Below are 18078 nucleotides of genomic sequence, written 5' to 3'. Positions count from 1 at the left end.
CAAACAAAATGCATGGCCATTCCAGTTATAGGCCTCACCCTCAAAAGATTTACTCGTTTCAATGCAACCACCCTAAACTGTTGTGACAGCAAATATACTTATATGTACGAAGCAGCAAAGGCATGTGTTGTTGCAAACTACACATGGACTTTAGGAAAGTGAAATTCTTCCTCTGGGGAAAAATGAGAAAAAGCATATTTCACAATTGGAATTACAGAATTGTAGTTTTGAAATAGACAATTTCCAAAAATGTTATTTTGTCAATGAGGCAGTGTCAGAGTAAACTTAGTCTTTACTAGTGATTTTAATCAAAAGAAGAATTCCATTTCTGAAGTGTTAAAACTGAAATACAAATAAACTGATTATTTAGTTTGAAGACTGATTTGCTGTGGTCCGAATGCCAAAAATATTTACATTTAGAGTAAAAGCTAAATTGAGCTAACAGTTTAATAATCAAGCTGCACTTAATTGGAATTGCAATTCCATTTGTGAAAATGAAACCTATTCAATTGGGCAAGGAAATGGCAACTCAGTGTCGCTGCGTAATCACTTCAATTTCGAGGAATAGGAATGGCTTTATGAAAATTGTACCCAACTGTAAATGCTCCATGACACTGAAAAGCTTGTAAGTTCTGAAAAAAGTTTGTACATTTTTCTTTCTAAATACAAACCATATTTGCTTCCTTAAAATATTACACTTTTACAGAAACTTAAAATGGATCAAAATTCACCATTATCATGGGCAGTGCCAAACACTAGATAAACACACCTATGGGAATTCCAGGTTTACAAACTTACAAACTATTAACGAATAGGTTAAATTATCAGTATTTAAAATTAGCTGATGTCCACTAAAATGCACAGTGGTATATGACATTTTTGTTAAGTTTCACATTGTAGAGTATAATTACTCCATGAAACGATAAGATCCGCGATCATCTTTCATCACAATAGAACGTCATAAAATGTGCACTTGATAAATTCAATTAATGTAATTTATATTATCTTTACAAAAAAATCATATTGCTCACCTATTTTATCTCTATTTAATTTATATTACTTTTTCATGGCTTTTATACTTGGGGAGGCATTTTTAATTTTTCTTTCCTTTATTGAAGGCCTTACTGAGGATCACGGTGGAGATTAAAGCAACAAGACCAATTAACAAAACTATTTTCAGAAACTGATAAAAGTACGGATCATTCAAAGAAAACCTCTACATTCAAATTATTTACAGTAAATAAAGGGAAAAGGAGAACTAATATACACATATTCAAAAGTCTGGCAAATACTGGATGTTTCATTTATGTAACCAACACATCTAATCAATAGAGTATTCTCAGTAGTGTTTAAAGAGATAGCTCTCCCAGTCTTTTGCAAGATCAATAATTCTTTTGTTTTAAGCTGAAAGTTTAAAGATGTAGCGAGTGCTTTCCGAGCTATGACTCACCACTATATTGGGATCACTGAAACTTGATTCCAGATGTACAGTGCTTTACGTTCAGACTGCCATTTTATGTCTGTGGAATTTAAATAACAAACCATACCGAGTGCACTGTTTTACATTTCCTTTTCTGTACTCATTTCCACAGTATAGAATCGTTGCGCGCGACTGACATTATATACTACTCGTTAATATGAACTCCTTTTCCTTACTGGGAAGCATTCTTCACCAAGAAGTGCCATTTGCTAGAATAGAATTTTGTTGTGTGATGAAAGGGTTAACAGAAAAGGGGCATTTCACAGCAATGTACATCTCGTGGTCTTCAAGTGATCAGCCTTATGTAAAAGGTATTAGCGCTGGAGTCATAAATTACATGATAAAATCTGCACAATTCAGGCTTTTCTCGCCTTATGCTTGTACTGTATTTGATATTAGGAACTATTCATTTTGCGCATTAACGTAGTAGTATTAAATGTTGCTGAGTCTTAAACCGGAAATAGCCAAAGCCATTACAACACTAATTGGCATGTATGATATATCACTCGTCTGCGCACAGTATCTGCAGACCTGTATGAAATAGCACAATCCAGACAAGTCTGCAACTTTAGTAAGCTGTGGTTTCGAAATAAGAAAAATTTAAATCCCACCTGTTTGTGAGATGAGTTTCTCACAGGATTGTTTGGAAAAATCATTCTTCGAAACGTAACAATTCTCCAAAGTTGTTAGGCAACAAACAGAAGTATTCTTTATGCAAAATGTATCTACAAGACGGAAAGTTAAACCATTTGGAGTACAATGCCAATGAACGGACGGAAAATTCCCTCCGATTCCTTTGACCAGCGTGCACCTTCCTGTAGTCACTCCTGTAGTCACTTATTGCCTATCAAATCAGGCTGCCAAGTTTTGTGACAATGTAACTTAGTTTCAATCGCAACTATACTTCATTGATCTGGCTTATGGTTCTCAGCAGCAATGGTCCCACCTACTGTGGCCTCGCCGACAATCAAAATAAAGATAGGGGTGTCAGAATACTAAGCAAATCTCCAATACCGTTACTCTATACAATTGTTAAATTCAGCTTACTTCTCTTTAGCTAACTACTAGAAAATAAAATTGCGTTTACAATCTCCATTTTTAAAAATTACTTCCAATTCTTAGCTCACTAACTAGAAATCAATCTATCCTCTAAGTAAAATGGTTGGCTCCAGCATAAATGCTTCGCATTCCACATGCTAACCATCAGATCTTCCTGTGCTCCAAAAGGCAGAGTTGGAGCAGCTTATCTGAGCACACGCAAAACCTTTTTAGAAGGAGGATTAAAAAGGAGTGCAATTAAAAGGAATGTAAATGGGTAAATTTGTAAAAAAAAACAGAAAACTCAAGTCTCTTAGTCATTATTGAACAAGCTAATAAACATATTTACTGGTGGACAACGGCAGCAACTCCAAACGGAATGATTGAAGTAGTGACTGTGTATAGTTTTGAAAAAAAGTACCCAACAACAAAAGATCAATTTATGACCATATTCGTGTAATTAAGATGATTTAAAATACTGTAAACCACTCGCCAGTTCAAAGCAAACAGCTCTGCCTCTTTCAAGGGTGCACATCACACAAATCTGTTCTGGAGTGAACATGTAAAAACAAGTATCCACGTCAGGCAATGGCAAAGGAACAAAAGTACTTAAGTTTGCAAATAATATGGCAAAGATTTAACTCTGAAATCATAATCCATAACTACCACCAGAGTGTAAGGTAAAAATAAGATTTTCAAAGAAAGATCAGTTATGAGAAATACAAAACATTCTGTGGCCATGTGCAGCTTCGGAACTGAAGCAAAATTTCCATTAGGAGTATGGAGTCCTCTGCAAATGATGTACTACCCAGCATTATGATTCATTGAAAACACTGGATCTTACTTCCTTTTCCTGTGATTCAGCTCATTCTGTGCAGTACAAAATGATGTAATACTTGCTGCTGAGCAACCAACCTTTTCTTTTTGTGGCCACATTGCAAAAATATGATATTGCACACCTCTCCATCACTGCCCCTAATAAACCTTGCCCTGCCCATCAATTGGTGTAGCCGAATCAGCCCAAAACCTGATATTTCTTTGAACAACAAAATCTCAGCTTTACTAGATTAATGTATTGTCCTTTGCCCTTAACTTATTAAAACTGAGATTCATAGAATCCCTACAGTGCAGAAGGAGGCCATTCAGCCCATCGAGTCTACACCAGCCCTTGGAATGAGCAGCCTACTTCAGCCCATGCCTCTACCCTATCCCCGTAACCTAGTAACCCCACTTTTTGGAAACTTATGGGGCAATTTAGCATGGCCAATCCACCTAACCACATCTTTAGACGGTGGGAGGAAACCGGAGCACTCAAACCCACGCAGACATGGGAAGGAAGATTGGAGCAGTACTTTCATTTCTACTTTAATTTCACCCGTAGCATGTAATGTGGGAGTCTGAAGAGGGGAGTGTCATGTGAGAGTACCTTTAAGAAATGGATGTTTAAGCAATTTACCTTTAAGGAAACAGTGATGTCAGAGAGTGGGTGGAGCTGAGCTCAGTTCAGCCATTATTTGAAGTTTCAGTTTTGAGGAAAAGAGCTTTGGTGTGTGTCTGTGTTTTGCAGTGAGCTGGATCTGCTGTGATCTCTGCCACGAAAGACTATCTCTGGATCATTTGGGTGATTTAAACTCATAATAGTAAAGCCTTTAACCTGATGTGTTTCTGTTTAAAGGTGTTAAGTCTCATGGATGTTGAAAGGGATAACTGAAGGATTACTTAGTGTTGTAATATTTTCAGGGTTATCTTTGAAGTAAGGGGTGTTAAGAGATCCAATGTTTATTTAAATGGTAAAGTTGAGTTTATGGAATAAACATTGTTTTGTGTTTCAAAATCCACGTGTCCATAATTGTAATATCACACCTGGAGAACAAGCTGCGGGCTTCAAAAGCAACAATCCATTAAAGGGAGAGGTTGGTTGAACTCCATGATACATTTTGGGGTTCTGAAAACGCCTCGCCCATAACAGGAGGAAACACAATAATCACCTAATGTTCAAGTTAGTTTTGCTATTTTGACTTTTTACAAAATACAATATACATGCCATCAGCAGTGGTTAACGTTGCTGCCTCACAGCGCCAGGGCCCCGGGTCTGATTCTGGCCTTGGGTGACTGTGTGGAGTTTGCATGTTCTCCCTACGTCTGCGTGAATTTCCTCCCACAGTTCAAAGATGTGCAGGTTAGGTGGATTGACCATGCTAAATTGTCCCTTAGTATCCAGCGGTCAGGTGGGGTTACAAGAGAGTGAAAGTAGGGCACTCTTTCAGTGGCTCGGTGCAGACATGAAGGGCTAAATGGCCTCCTTCTACACTGTCGGGATTCTATGACACTGACTATATTTCAGTGCTCTAGATCACAAGCATAAAATCAAATCGCTCAGAAGAATGCCTTTCAGCCCATTATGCCAGCACCAGATATTTGAACGAGCTAGCCAGTAACCAGTATTCCCTCACTTTTCCATACAGCCCTGTAAATGTATTTTCCTTTTCAAGTACATATCCTGTTTCTGCCCTTTCGAGCGGTGCATTACAGATCTTACCTTAAGCATAAATGATTCTCATCTTTCACTGGTTCATTTGTCAATTATGTTAAATCTGTGTCCTTTGGTTAATAACATTGCTCACAGTTTTTCCCTATCTACTCCATCAAAACGTTTCAGCATTTTGAATATCTTTATGAAATCTCCACTGATGCAGACATATATATGAGAAACAAACAAAGGATCAAATGGTTGAAGGGCCAGTCAATAACAAGAGGGCAGATTTCAGGTAATTGGCAAAAGAACCAGAGGGGACAGGGAAAAAAAATATTTATATGCAACAAATGGTTAGCATTTGGGATGCACTCCCCAATAAGGATGTGGGTATCGATTCAATTACAGCGTTTAAAAAGGAATGGGATAACTACTTGAAGGACATAAAAATGCAGAAATATGAGGAATAGCATGAAAGTGGAAGAGACATGCACACAAACTGGCTAGAACTGATAACTGGCTAGAACTGATTCTTTCTGCTATGATTCTAATGATATCATTTTATTAATTAATTAAAAATTTCACTTTTTTTAAATTTCAAGTGCATCTTCTTATCATTTACCTGGAACTTCAATACATGATAGTTCCTCCAGTAGAATGATAGCCAAAACGTCCACTGCACACTTTAAGATATCTGTACTAATATGTAGACAAATGATGAGGGGAAAGAATCCTAAAGTATGTCTGTTAACAGCATCAACTTACATTTACATAGAGAAAGGCATAATTTACAATCTAGTTGTGTGAAGCCCCTTGAGAATGAGCGACCATAATATGATAGAATTCTTCATCAAGATGGAGAGTGAAGTAGTTGATTCAGAGAATGGGGTCCTGAATCTAAATAAAGGAAACTATGATGGTATGATGGAATGGGGAATGTTACTTAAAGGGATGATGGTGGGTAGACAATGGCAAACATTCAAAGAGCACATGAGTGAACTGTAACTGCATTTTTGTCTTGTACAAAAATTAAATGGGAAAGGTGGCCAAACCATGGCTTACAAGGAAAATTAGAAATAGTATTAGATCCAAGGAAGAGACATATAAATTGGCCAGAAAAAATAGCAAAGCCGAGGATTAGGAGCAGTTTCGAATTCAGCAAAGCAGGACAAAGGGATTGAATAAGAAGGGGAAAATGGCTGGCAGCACAGTGGCACAGTGGTTAGCACTGCTGTCTCACGGCACCGAGGTCCCAGGTTCAATCCCGGCTCTGGGTCACTGTGTGTGGAGTTTTCACATTCTCCCCGTTTTTGCGTGGGTTTTGCCCCCACAACCCAAAGATGAGCAGTTTAGGTGGATTGTCCTTGCTGAATTGTCCCTTAATTGGAACAAAATGAATTGGGTACTCTTAAAAAAAAAAGAAGGGGAAAATGGAGTACGAGAGTAGGCTTGCGGGAAACATAAAAACTGACTGTAAATGCTTCTATAGGTATGGAAGGAAAAAAAGATTGGTGAAGGCAAATGTAAGTCCCTTAGTTAGAAACAGGGGAATTTATCATGGGGAACAAAGAAATCGCTGACCAATAAATACTTACATTGGTTCTGTCTTCACAAAGGAGAACACAATTAATCTTCCAGAAATGCTAGAGAACATGGGGTTTAGTGAGAGGAAGGAACTGAAGGCAATCAGTATATTTAGGGAAATGGGGTTAAAGAAATTGATGGGATTGAAGGCGATAAATCCCCAGGGCATGATAATCTACATCCCAGAGTACTTAAGGAAGTGGCTCTAGAAATAGTGGATGCATTGGTGGTCATCTTGCATCATTCTACAGACTCTGAAACAGTTGCTATGGATTGGAGAGTTTCTAATGTAACCCCTACTATTTAAAAAGACAGGTAGAGAGAAAAAAGGTAATTATAGATCGGCCAGCCTGACGGCAGTAGTAGGGGAAATGGTAGAGTCCATTATAAAAAATCTAATAGCAGAGCAGTTAGAAAACAATGGCAGGATTGGACAGAGTCAGTATTGTTTTACGAAAGGGGATTCATGATTGACAAATCTACTGGAATTCTTAGTGTTGATGAGGGGGAGCCAGTGGATGTGGTTTATTTGGACTTTCAGAAGGCTGCCAACAAGGTCCCACATAAGAGATTAGCGTGTAAAATTAAAGCGCATAGGATTGGGGGTAGTGTATTGAGATGGATAGAAAACTGGTTGGCAGATAGGAAACAAAGAGTAGGAATGAGCCGGCTGCTGAAAGTAAGCATGCAGGTGCAACAGACGGTGAAGAAGGCAAATAGTATGTTGCGTTCATAGTGAGAGGATTCAAGTACAGGAGCAGGAATGTCTTGCTGCAGTTATACAGGGAATTAGTGAGACCACATCTTGAATATTGTGTGCAGTTTTGGTTATCTTGGGTACGATTTAACAGGAATGAAACAGAGACCCATGTCAAGCGCGTTTAGGCGGGTGTTTCCCAGCGCTGGCAGCACCGAGAACGACTCCGCTATTAAAGGGGACTCTGCATCATTTCAAGGCCTCTCCGAGGAACGCCCCGCCAAGGCCGCACTTAGTCCCCTTTCCTGCATTAATGAATCACCGAGAGGTCATCGAGCCCCCACACCCCACCTCATAAGGGCAGAGCACCCCTGGACCCGATCCCCAGCACACAAAAAATGCCACCTGGGCACCACCAGGCTGGCACCCTGGCAGTGCAAGGGTGGCACCCTCAAGGTGCCCAAGTGGCACTGCCAGGGCACCAGGCAGGCAGTGCTACGGTGCCCGGGTGACATCAGGGCTTTCACAGTACTACCCTGCCCACAGCTCGACCACCTGGGGTCCCCAATTGCCTGGGAGACACCCACAAATGCTGCTACATAGCAGCACAGTGGTTAGCACTGTTGCTTCACAGCACCAGGGGCCCGGGTTCGATTCCCGGCTTGGTTCACTGTCTGTGCAGAGTCTACACGTTCTCCCCGTATCTGCGTGGGTTTCCTCCAGGTGCTCCAGTTTCCTCTCATAGGTCCCGAATAACGTGCTTGTTAGGTGAATTAGACATTCTGAATTCTCCCTCTGTGTACCCGAACAGGTGCCAGAATGTGGTGACTAGGAATTTTCACAGTTAACTTCATTGCAGTGTTAATGTAAGCCTACTTGTTATTGTGTTCTCTATTCTGCTTTACCTGGATGGCTCGGATGTGTAATGTTGAATAAAGAACACAAAGCTTTGTTAACGAACAAAACTATAAAACTAACTAAGATTTGTTCACATTCCTAAAGTAGAAGGTTATTGTATAAAACTATGCTACCTCTAACTTACAGAACTCTCAAGTATATAACTGCTCTCTATGCCTGACCGTCTTCCAGCTCTCTCCTAACTCGTAATTACTGATCATATTCCAATCCCAGAATCCCCTAGTCACATGATACATATGACTGTTCTGTGGTTCCCTCACGTGGTAAGAAGCATTATCATTAACTTGTTAACTCTTTACATCCCAGTCAATATACTTTACATCCCAGTCAATATACATATCATTACACTTGTGACACTAATAAATAATATTAGTACACCTGGTCCACGTTACTGGAGACCAGTACAAAATGGCGCTCGTTCAGGGTCTCCAAGGCAGACAGGTTAGATCCCATGCTTTCGGTTACTCTGGCGAGAGCACATTCAAGTGTCCTGACTGCACACTTGAATATGCAAATCTGGGACCCGCCTATTGTGAGCGGGATCCAGATGTGACGTCTCGCGAGATCCCGTAAGATCTTCCAAATCGTAACAATTCGGGTAAATCTCGCGAGAGGCCTCTCGTGTGATTTACCGGCCACCTTGCATCCCGCGTCTGGCACCGCATGGCTGTTAGATTGCGCCCCTTATCTGAGGAAGGATGTTCTTGCTATTGAGAGAGTGAAGCGAAGGTTTACGAGACTGATTCCTGGGATGGCGCAACTGATGTATGAGGAGAGATTGAGTTGGTTAGGATTATATCCGCTGGGGTTTAGGAGAATGAGGGGGAACATAGAAACCAATAAAATTCTAACAGGGTAGGTGCAGGAAGAATGTTCCCAATGGTTGATGGTGTCCAGAACCAGGGATCACAGTCTGAGGATATGGAGTAAACCATTTAAGACTGAGATGAGGGGAAATCTCTTCACCCAGAGAGTGGTGAGCCTGTGGAATTCTCTAGCACAGAAAACAGTTGAGGTCAAAACATTATGTGTTTTCAAGAAGGTGTTACATATAGCACTTTGGGCTAAAGGGATTAAAGGATATGGGGGGAAAGTGGGAACAGGTCACTGCATTGGATAATCAACCATGTACATAATGAATAGCAGAGCAGGCTTGAAGGGCCGAATAGCCTACTGCTGCTCCTATCTTCTGTTATTCTATGCATAGCACCTTTAATGTGATGAAAAATCCCAAGGCCCTTCAGATACAAAAACATTATAAAACATCACACCGAAGGAGATATTAGGTCAGAATACCAAAAGGTTGGTCAAAGACATAGGGCAGAATCATCCCAGAAACTGGCAACGTTCGTTATCGGGTGGGGAAAGCTGCCTATGACTCGCAAATGGCAATGATGCCTTTCTGTGCTGTATTGTGCTGCACTTGATTGAAAAAATGTTGAGGCACAGGTTTCACATCAGATCACTGGCGGGGCAGCCTCTGATTCGCCCGTTCCACTGTGACCTCAGGCCTTCAGTAATCTCAGTACTATATTTAAAGGCTGCCCCTGCTCAGAACTAGCACTCTCTAAGGGATTGAAAGGTGCTGGAAAGTCATGACTTCCAAATGGAAGAGACATGCTGCCCCAAATTCAATTATACCTCTCTGGAGCACCTGCTGGACACAGTGGAGGCCAGCGGCAAAGTCGTCCACCCCCACACTGGATGAAGAGCCTCATCCAAGGTGGCAAATCCAACAGGGCAGGTGGTGAGTGCCAGTGACCTGGAAAAGAGGACAGCTACCAATTGCAGGAAAAGGGACAAATTATTTCCTCTGTTCCACCAAGGTAAGTCACACTTCTCAACACTCTCAGCTCATACCCTCACAAACCATCACAAGTCCACAGAGATCTAGGTTAGGTAGTTTGCCCATGCTAAAATTGCCCCTTATTGTCCAAAGCTGTGCAGGTTACCTGGGATTGCGGGGATAGAGCGGGGAGTGGACATGGGTAAGGTGCTCTTTCAGAGGGCCAGTGCAGACTCGATGAGTCAAATGGCTTCCTTCTGCACTATAGGGATTCTATAGATCTCACCCACTGCCAGCTCAAGGGACATCCCCACTTCTTCTCTCACATGCACCTTCATCCCCTCTGCAGATCGTGTCTGCATTCCGTCCATAGCACCATTCACCCTTTCAACAGCACCTCACTGAAAACCAACTGGGAAGGAGCCACTTTGGACACTTGCCGCTGATTATTTTAAAATCAGGAACCAATTTTATCAACAAGCACAAGGGTGATACAAGAACTGGACTTGCTACGGATTAAGCCACGAGCAGCAGAATTTTGGATGACCTCGAGTTTACAGAGGGTAGAATGCGGGAGACTAGCCAGAAGAACTTGGAAATAGTCAAATCTAGAGGTAACAAGAACATGGATTAGGGTTTCAGCTGCAGATGAGCTGAGACAGGACAAAGTTCAGCAATGTTTAAAAAAGGGGTGGGAAGGCGGTCTTACTGATGGATAGGGCTCCAAAGAAAGTAATAATAATAATCTTTATTGTGACCAGTAGGCTTACATACTGCAATTAAGTTACTGTGAAAAGCTCCTAGTCGCCACACTCCGGCACCTGTTTGGGTACACAGAGGGAGGATTCAGAATGTCCAAATTACCGAACAGCACGTCTTTCGGGACTTGTGGGAGGAAACCGGAGCACCCGGAGGAAACCCACGCAGACACGGGGAGAACGTGCAGACTCCACACAACCAGTGACCCAAGCCGGGAATCGATCCAGGGACCCTGGAACTGTGAAGAAACAATGCCGCGTGTCGTCCAAGTATTCAGCCATCACAACTCTGTATTCTAAAACTCTATTTCCACACTGTTGCCTATGTCTTTCTTTACTTTCAAATGTCTCCTCAAAATGACTGTGTTGACCATAACCTTTCATACAGCTCTTAAGTCCTGCTCAGTTTACATCTACTCTCCCCAACCCCCATCGCCTCCCCTCACCCCACACAGCTCCAACATAAAAAAAGCTTCTTGTGAGGTTTCACATCAAAGGTACCATCAGCTTAAGTTTGTTGTCCCATCACAGTGGCAGTAAATCCGCTCAGAAATGCACACTGGTCATGCTGACATTACAAGAATTGGTCCTTCTCTCTATGGTGGGATCTCCCTACTGATATTTGTGCAATATTTCCTCAGTTGATTGGAAATATTTTTTCATCTATCGAGGGATATCTGGTGGCTGCTTTTATGCCTTAAAGTAAACCTTTAAACAGAAGATTTTAAACAAAAGAGCATTCAAGGTAAAAACATTTTAACAGTGAAATGTATGAAGGAACTATTATCTTCAACTTTCGTTCCTTGTGCACTGGAGTTGATGTTAATGGAAGCTCAGCAAAACATTGTTGCTATTCTCTATGTGAGTGGCACACGCTGTAAGAGCACATAGGGAATTGACAGAGTGGCTCTTAATGTGGTGTCTCTTGTGAGGGCAGCTGCACAGACTCTTATGAAGTTTATCAATTGTACTCTGCACTTAACTGTAATGATAAAAAAAATTGCCTGAAACAGCAGCATCTTGAACAGAGATGCATGATTATTACTTGTGAATCTTTCAGCATGTTGCCACCATGAGGAAAGCTATTTTAACAAAAGTTCATATTTATACAAGTTGCCTTTAATGTAGTAAAAATCTCAAGGTGTTTCACAGGAATATTATCAAACAAAATGAGACACCAAGCCACTTGAGGAGATATTAGGACCAAATGTTCCAAGCATTGCCTCAAAGAGGAAAGAGAGAGAGAGAAAAATAGGGAGGGAGTTTCAGAGCTTAGGGCCTTGGCAGTTGAAAGTATGGTCGACAATGGTTGGGGAATTAAAATTGTGAATATGCAAGAGGACAGAATTGGATCAGCACAGGAATCCCAGGAGTTGTAGTGCTGGAGGAATTTCAGAGATGGGGAGAGATAAAGCTGTGGAGGAATTTGAGCACAAGGATGGGAATTTAGATATTGAGGCATTGGTGGACTGGGAGCCAATGTTGATCAGTGAGCACATGGATGATGGGTTAATGGTACTTTGTGCAAGTTAGAATACGAGCAGTAGAGCTTTGGATCAGGACGAGAAGCACCAAAGGCCTGAATGAGGATTTCAGCTGCAAATGAGCTGAGGCAGGATGGAGTCAGGTCACGTTACACAGGTGGAAGTATGTAAGCAGTCATGGTGATAGAGCCAATATGTGCCTGAGAGCTCACCTCAGGGTTGTAAACAGCCTGGCTCAGACTCATGACAGTTGTCAGGAAGAGAGATGAAGTTGAAAGCTTACTTCACCTTTCAGCTGCCAAGAAAACCTTCAAACGATTGCCACACATATCTGAAAACCTTGACACACTTATGTAGCTTATGTTTGAAGAGCAGCTGGAACTGTATAGAACACTGGTTAGGGCGCAATCGGTGTACTGCTCGCAGTTCTGGAAGAATGTGATTGTACTGGAGAGGGTGCAGTGGAGATGTATCAGGATACTGCCAGACCCAAATGCTCTGAGCTATTAGGAAAGATTGGATAGGCTGGGGCTATTTTCTTTGAGCAGCAAAGTTTGAGAGGGGACCTAATAGATGTGTGTTAGATTCTGAGAAGCACAGAGGTAGATAGGAAGGAACTTTTTTCATTCACTTGAGGAGATATTAGGACCAAATGTTTAGTCAAAGAGGTAGGCTCCAAGCATTGCTTCAAAGAGGAGAGAGAGAGAGAAAGATAGGGAGGGAGATTCAGAGCTTAGGGCCTTGGCAGTTGAAAGTATGGTCGACAATGGTTGGGGAATTAAAATTGTGAATATGCAAGAGGACAGAATTGGAGCAGCACAGGAATCCCAGGAGTTGTAGTGCTGGAGGAATTTCAGAGATGGGGAGAGATAAAGCTGTGGAGGAATTTGAGCACAAGGATGGGAATTTAGATATTGAGGCATTGGTGGACTGGGAGCCAATGTTGATCATAAGTGTTAGTAACCAGGGGGCATAGATTTCAGGTAAAAGTTGAGGAGAAGGTTTTTCACCCACAGGGTAGTGGGAGCCTGGAATTCACTGCCTAAACTGGTGGCTGAGTCAGAAACTCTCGTAATATTTAAGAAGTATTTAGATATTCCACTTGTGCTGCAATAACCTCCAGGGCTATGGGTCAAGCGCTGGAAAATGGGATTAGTGTCAACATATTTTTGTTAATCAGCATGGGCATGATGGGCTGAATGGCCCCCTTTTGTGCTGCACAAGTCTATGAAACTGCAGCTGTTTGGATACAGTATGCATCTCGCCTGCACTTCTCAAATGTCAGCTTTTCAAAAATATGTTTCTACTTGTAGGAAAAAGGTATAATTGACGGAAGTAAAGACTAACTGGATGTGGGTTCTCATCCCTAGTCACTGTGAAGGAAATGATCTCAGAGTGGCCACATATTCTGTAAGGAAATAAGTTTGGGACAAACAGCAAATTCTCACCCTGCGACAGTCTAATACCAATTATTAATGCATATCTTATTCTCATTAATCAAAACCTCATGCACTTCCCTATCCGAACCTTGCATGCACCACAATATCTCAGCACATCATATATTTTGTTATTGCTGCTGACACCAATGTAAACATTGTCCCTTTTATGTTTCTAAAGATGGCCCAGAGGCGCCAGCAACATCAGCCACAGGAAAAGATCATCCCAGCATTTAACAGGAGGCTGCCTCATTCACTTTACCTTTTGCAGGTACCAACACAGGCACAATAATACAATAGCAAAATACTGCAGATTTTGGAAATCAGCAGGTCAAGCTGCATTTGTGGAGAAAGAGTTAATGTTTCATGGGAAACTGACAACATGATGTTCATAGTAACAGCCCTACTTACTTCCAGTCATCAGTTGGCACAGTAGCCATGCCTTTAAGAGTAAGTTACAATGTGTGATATTTCAAGTGCGCGGTATAGTCCAGGCACTCTTAGCAGAAACTGAACACACTGTTAAGTCACCTTGCCATCCTGAATACGGCAGCATTTATTAATTGATCTCATGAACAACAGTGGCCTATAGTGGCATCATATGCAGAACATAACACCCTTACTTTCCCTTCCATTATCTTCTCTGCAGGAAGAGTTGATATTTTATGCTGTCGCTTAATAGAAGCCAAGATGACATTGAGAATTCAGTTAAGATGGGGAAGAAATTATACTCATGTGCTCCACATTGTGATACCTTGCAATTCAAACATTTTGTCACATGACTAAACTTCTCAAGCAGTATTTGTTTTGGCATCATATATAACATCTTACTCGGTCTTTGCGTCATCAGATTGTTTGACGAGCATTTAATCTGGTGTGGATATTTGCAAGATCATGGAGAATCCAATAGGACTTCAAAATAACAGACGGACCCTGGATTCAGAAGTCTCGCCCCCATTTCTGACAGATCCTATTTTTGCTGAGGAAAGGGTGTGATTTACATGAGGAAGCTCAAATTCAGCATGACCATTTGAACTCAGTGCTGAGTTCAAACAGACCCTAATGTTGCTGTCAAAAGGGCTTTAACCCACAGTGTTGGAATTGTACATTTTCATTTTTTATTTTTATTTTTTATTTTATTTATAAATTTAGAGTACCAAATTCATTTTTCCCAATCAAGGGGCAATTTAGCATGGCCAATCCGCCTAGCCTGTACATTTTTGGGTTGTGGGGGCGAAACCCACGCAAACACGGGGAGAATGTGCAAACTCCACACGTACAGTGACCCAGAGCCGGGATCGAACCTGGGGCCTCAGCGCCTGGGGCCTCAGCGTCATGAGACAGCAGAGCTAACCACTGCACCACCATTGCACATTTTTAAAGTAGTCGTAAATGCTCTTGAAGTGTGGTACGGTCTGCAAAACTGTCAAGCTGTGAAGTTATTTAAATCCCCAACCCTTTAAAAATTTAAAAAATAAGCCGCTTGTGTCAGTGAGAGTTGAATAAAATCTGTTCTAGCAGTTACTTTAGCTGTTTGTTGACATGGCTACTTTCCGCAACTGATCATTATTTCTACGGAGGATTTGAAGTTCACAGTTTGATTGGCAGCCCAAAGAGGTTAGTAAAGGACAAACTACCTTTGATATGGGATTATGACCACAAGTCTGTATGCGTTCATAATGGATTAAATATTTGAGGAGATTTTAATATTTTGAATGAGCTTTCATGAACGGGAGCATGGACATGATGCCTATTGGGTGAGTTGGAATGAATGGTGTAAGGACAAAAGGTTGGCATGAATTGGACTGATTTAGATTTATTGCCACGTGTACCGAGTACAGTGAAAAGTATTGTTCTGCAGACAGTCCAGACAGATCATCCCATCCATGAGAAACATATGACATACGATAAATACATAAAGTAAATACATAGACATAGACATTGGGTGAAGCACACTGTAGTGCTACACAGTTGGGCGACACAGTAGCACAGTGGTTAGTACTGTTGCTTCACAGCGCCAGGGTCCCAGGTTCAATTCCTGTTTAGGTCACTGTCTGTGCGGAGTCTGCACATTCTCCCTGTGTCTGCATGGGTTTCCTCTGGGTGTTCCGGTTTCCTCCCACAGTCCTGAAAGACGTGCTGTTAGGTAACTTGGACATTCTAAATTCTCCCTCCATGTACCCAAACAGGCGCCAGAATATGGCGACTAAGGGCTTTTCACAGTAACTTCATTGCAGTGTTAATGACAACCTACTTGTAACATTAAAGATCATTATTATTATTAGAGAAGATGTGTGGAGAGATCAGTTCAGTCCATAAGAGGGTCATTCAGGAGTCTGGTAACAGCGGGGAAGAAGCTGTTTTTGAATCTGTTAGTGCATGATCTCAAACTATTGTATCTTCTGCCTGATGGAAAAGGTTACAAGAGAGACTAACCCAGGTGGGAGGATTCTTTGATTATGCTGCCGGCTTTCCCAAGGCAGCGGGAGGTGCAGACAGAGTCAATGGATTGGAACTGTATGGAGGTTATAACCATGCACAGGGATGGGTGCTGTGCATGGGTTAACATGGAGGATATGAGGGGCCATTGGGATAGGAAGAGAGTCATGGATTAGTATGAGTTGACATGGATGGGGCATGGGGAGTGGCGGTTTGTTGAGGGATTAGGGCAAGAGAGTCTAATACAGTAAGTCCTGATTTAACATTACGTTGTTTACTGTTATTTCACTTTAATGTCGTTAATAAAGTGGTGTCAATATATCCATTTAACCGTTGCCTGTCTGCTCACATGACTTTTCCTGCGGTGTTTCCACCCTCATCTTCAGTCCCTCTTCCTCCTGCTCCTGGCCTTACCTCTCTCCCCCCCCCCCCCCACTTGCTTGAACCAACCATGCTAACAGCCCCCTTGCCAACACCCCACCTTGCCTCTACCAGCCTCCCCTCTCTCCCCAACTTATCGACTCACGGCCTTGCCGACACTGTCCACCCCCATGCCAACCAGCCCCTCCCCCCCCATCCTTGCCAATCGCAGCACCTCACCAACGCCCCCACCTCCAACACCCCCACCCCCTTGCTTCCGGGTCTTGGTTTTTGTCTTAGTCCTCGTCAATGGCTCCCGACTCTGCTCCTGAACTTGCACTGGCCTCTATCTAGTGGCAGAGATCTGCCAGTGCAGGTAGCTGCTAACTGCACTCATCAATGTCATAATATGCACCCAAGCACATCATGAGGTAAAAGCAGGCAGTGACAGACACCCAGGTGAGCCAATCAACATACAGAACAGAACACGACCAATCACCAGACAGAACACCAGAGGGGGGCTTCCAACTATAAAACACACGAGGCATCAGCACTCTGCCTCTTTCCACTGGTGACAACTGTTTCAACACCTTCTACACGTGGGTCAGAGCTAGCCTGGTCTAGATAGTTAATGTTAGTTTACTTAGAGTAGTAGAGAGTCAACCCACAGGCAGCTGTGTGCTTCGTTACTGAAGTCCAATACATCTTATTGAACCAACGCCTACGTTTGGTGTACGCTCGATTATTTAACTGGATCATGTTGCAGTCCGTGTTATCCCAGGGTGAATAACATGACAATCAACTTCTACCACTAGATAGGGCCAAGTAAATCTAAAAATACCATATACTGAGGTGAGTACAGGTACTATAATTTTTAAAATAGTTTAATTTGTACATTGTATTTCTTTTATATTTCATGATGCATTTTATTTTTCAATATATTTCAGCAAGGATCATACAGTGTTGCAACATGTATGGTACAGTATTTCAACTTGTATGTCCAAGAACGGGTGCATTGCTACATTGGCCTTCAGACGATGATCAGGCAAAAGATAGAAAGTGATTTCCACAAAAGTCGGTGACACAGCCACTGTTGTTCACCAATTACATCAACAATTTCACTCGGAATACTATCTCCAGGAACAATTCGCCTCCTACTGTAGTGAGAATTTGCAGCTTCATTGCTCCTTTTCTACAGGCCTCCAAGTTAGGACCACAAATGGCATCATTGCCAGGGCTTCATGACTGTAATTAGAAGGCGCAACTGGCTGTGCAGGCAGGGATTCAGTAATTTGCAGAGAATTGAAATTCATGACATATCTCTTTTACTCCACTACGTGCTGGATATTTACTAAATGAATAATGGAGAGTGACGTTAATGCGCCATTCTAATGGTGCGCGTTTTCAGCAATTTGTGGTCCATTGGCTTTCATCTTCCAGCTAATTATTTGTAAATGTCTTTTAAAGTCCAACCCAATACCAGCCCATATTCCCAGTATTATTACGGATTATTTTTAATGATCAAATGAATGTCTGATTTGGATGTGTATTGTCCAATTGATCAGTATATTTTGCCTTATTTTGGCCTTTTAGTATTTTATAAGAATGTATCATGTTTTCCTAGT

The 18078-nt window shown here is 41.8% G+C and overlaps 1 protein-coding gene and 1 long non-coding RNA gene across 10 annotated transcripts in view; one reads left to right on the top strand and one right to left on the bottom strand.

Moving 5' to 3' along the window:
* The window catches only part of LOC140389850 (RNA-binding motif, single-stranded-interacting protein 1-like), a 433449-nt gene that overhangs the window by 327840 nt on the left and 87531 nt on the right, over window positions 1-18078 (bottom strand). Inside the window, exon 1 of one of the 9 annotated variants that reach the window (XM_072474469.1) lies at window positions 2092-2429. The exons of 7 other annotated variants lie outside the window; for them this stretch is intronic. In XM_072474469.1, coding sequence (XP_072330570.1) covers window positions 2092-2136 — 45 coding nt within the window. In that variant the 5' untranslated portion in view covers window positions 2137-2429. Of the gene's footprint in view, window positions 1-2091; window positions 2430-18078 lie in introns of those variants that run through there. One more of the 9 variants, XM_072474461.1, reaches the window with a different exon arrangement.
* Window positions 1720-17730, top strand: LOC140389889 (uncharacterized). The gene is made up of 3 exons (XR_011934504.1): window positions 1720-1791; window positions 13836-14104; window positions 17401-17730. It is a non-coding gene; the product is annotated as an uncharacterized lncRNA (long non-coding RNA).

Source organism: Scyliorhinus torazame, chromosome 2, assembly GCF_047496885.1.
Source record: "Scyliorhinus torazame isolate Kashiwa2021f chromosome 2, sScyTor2.1, whole genome shotgun sequence".
NCBI classification, from domain to species: Eukaryota; Metazoa; Chordata; class Chondrichthyes; order Carcharhiniformes; family Scyliorhinidae; genus Scyliorhinus; species Scyliorhinus torazame.
This window is presented reverse-complemented; position numbering and strand designations above follow the sequence as displayed.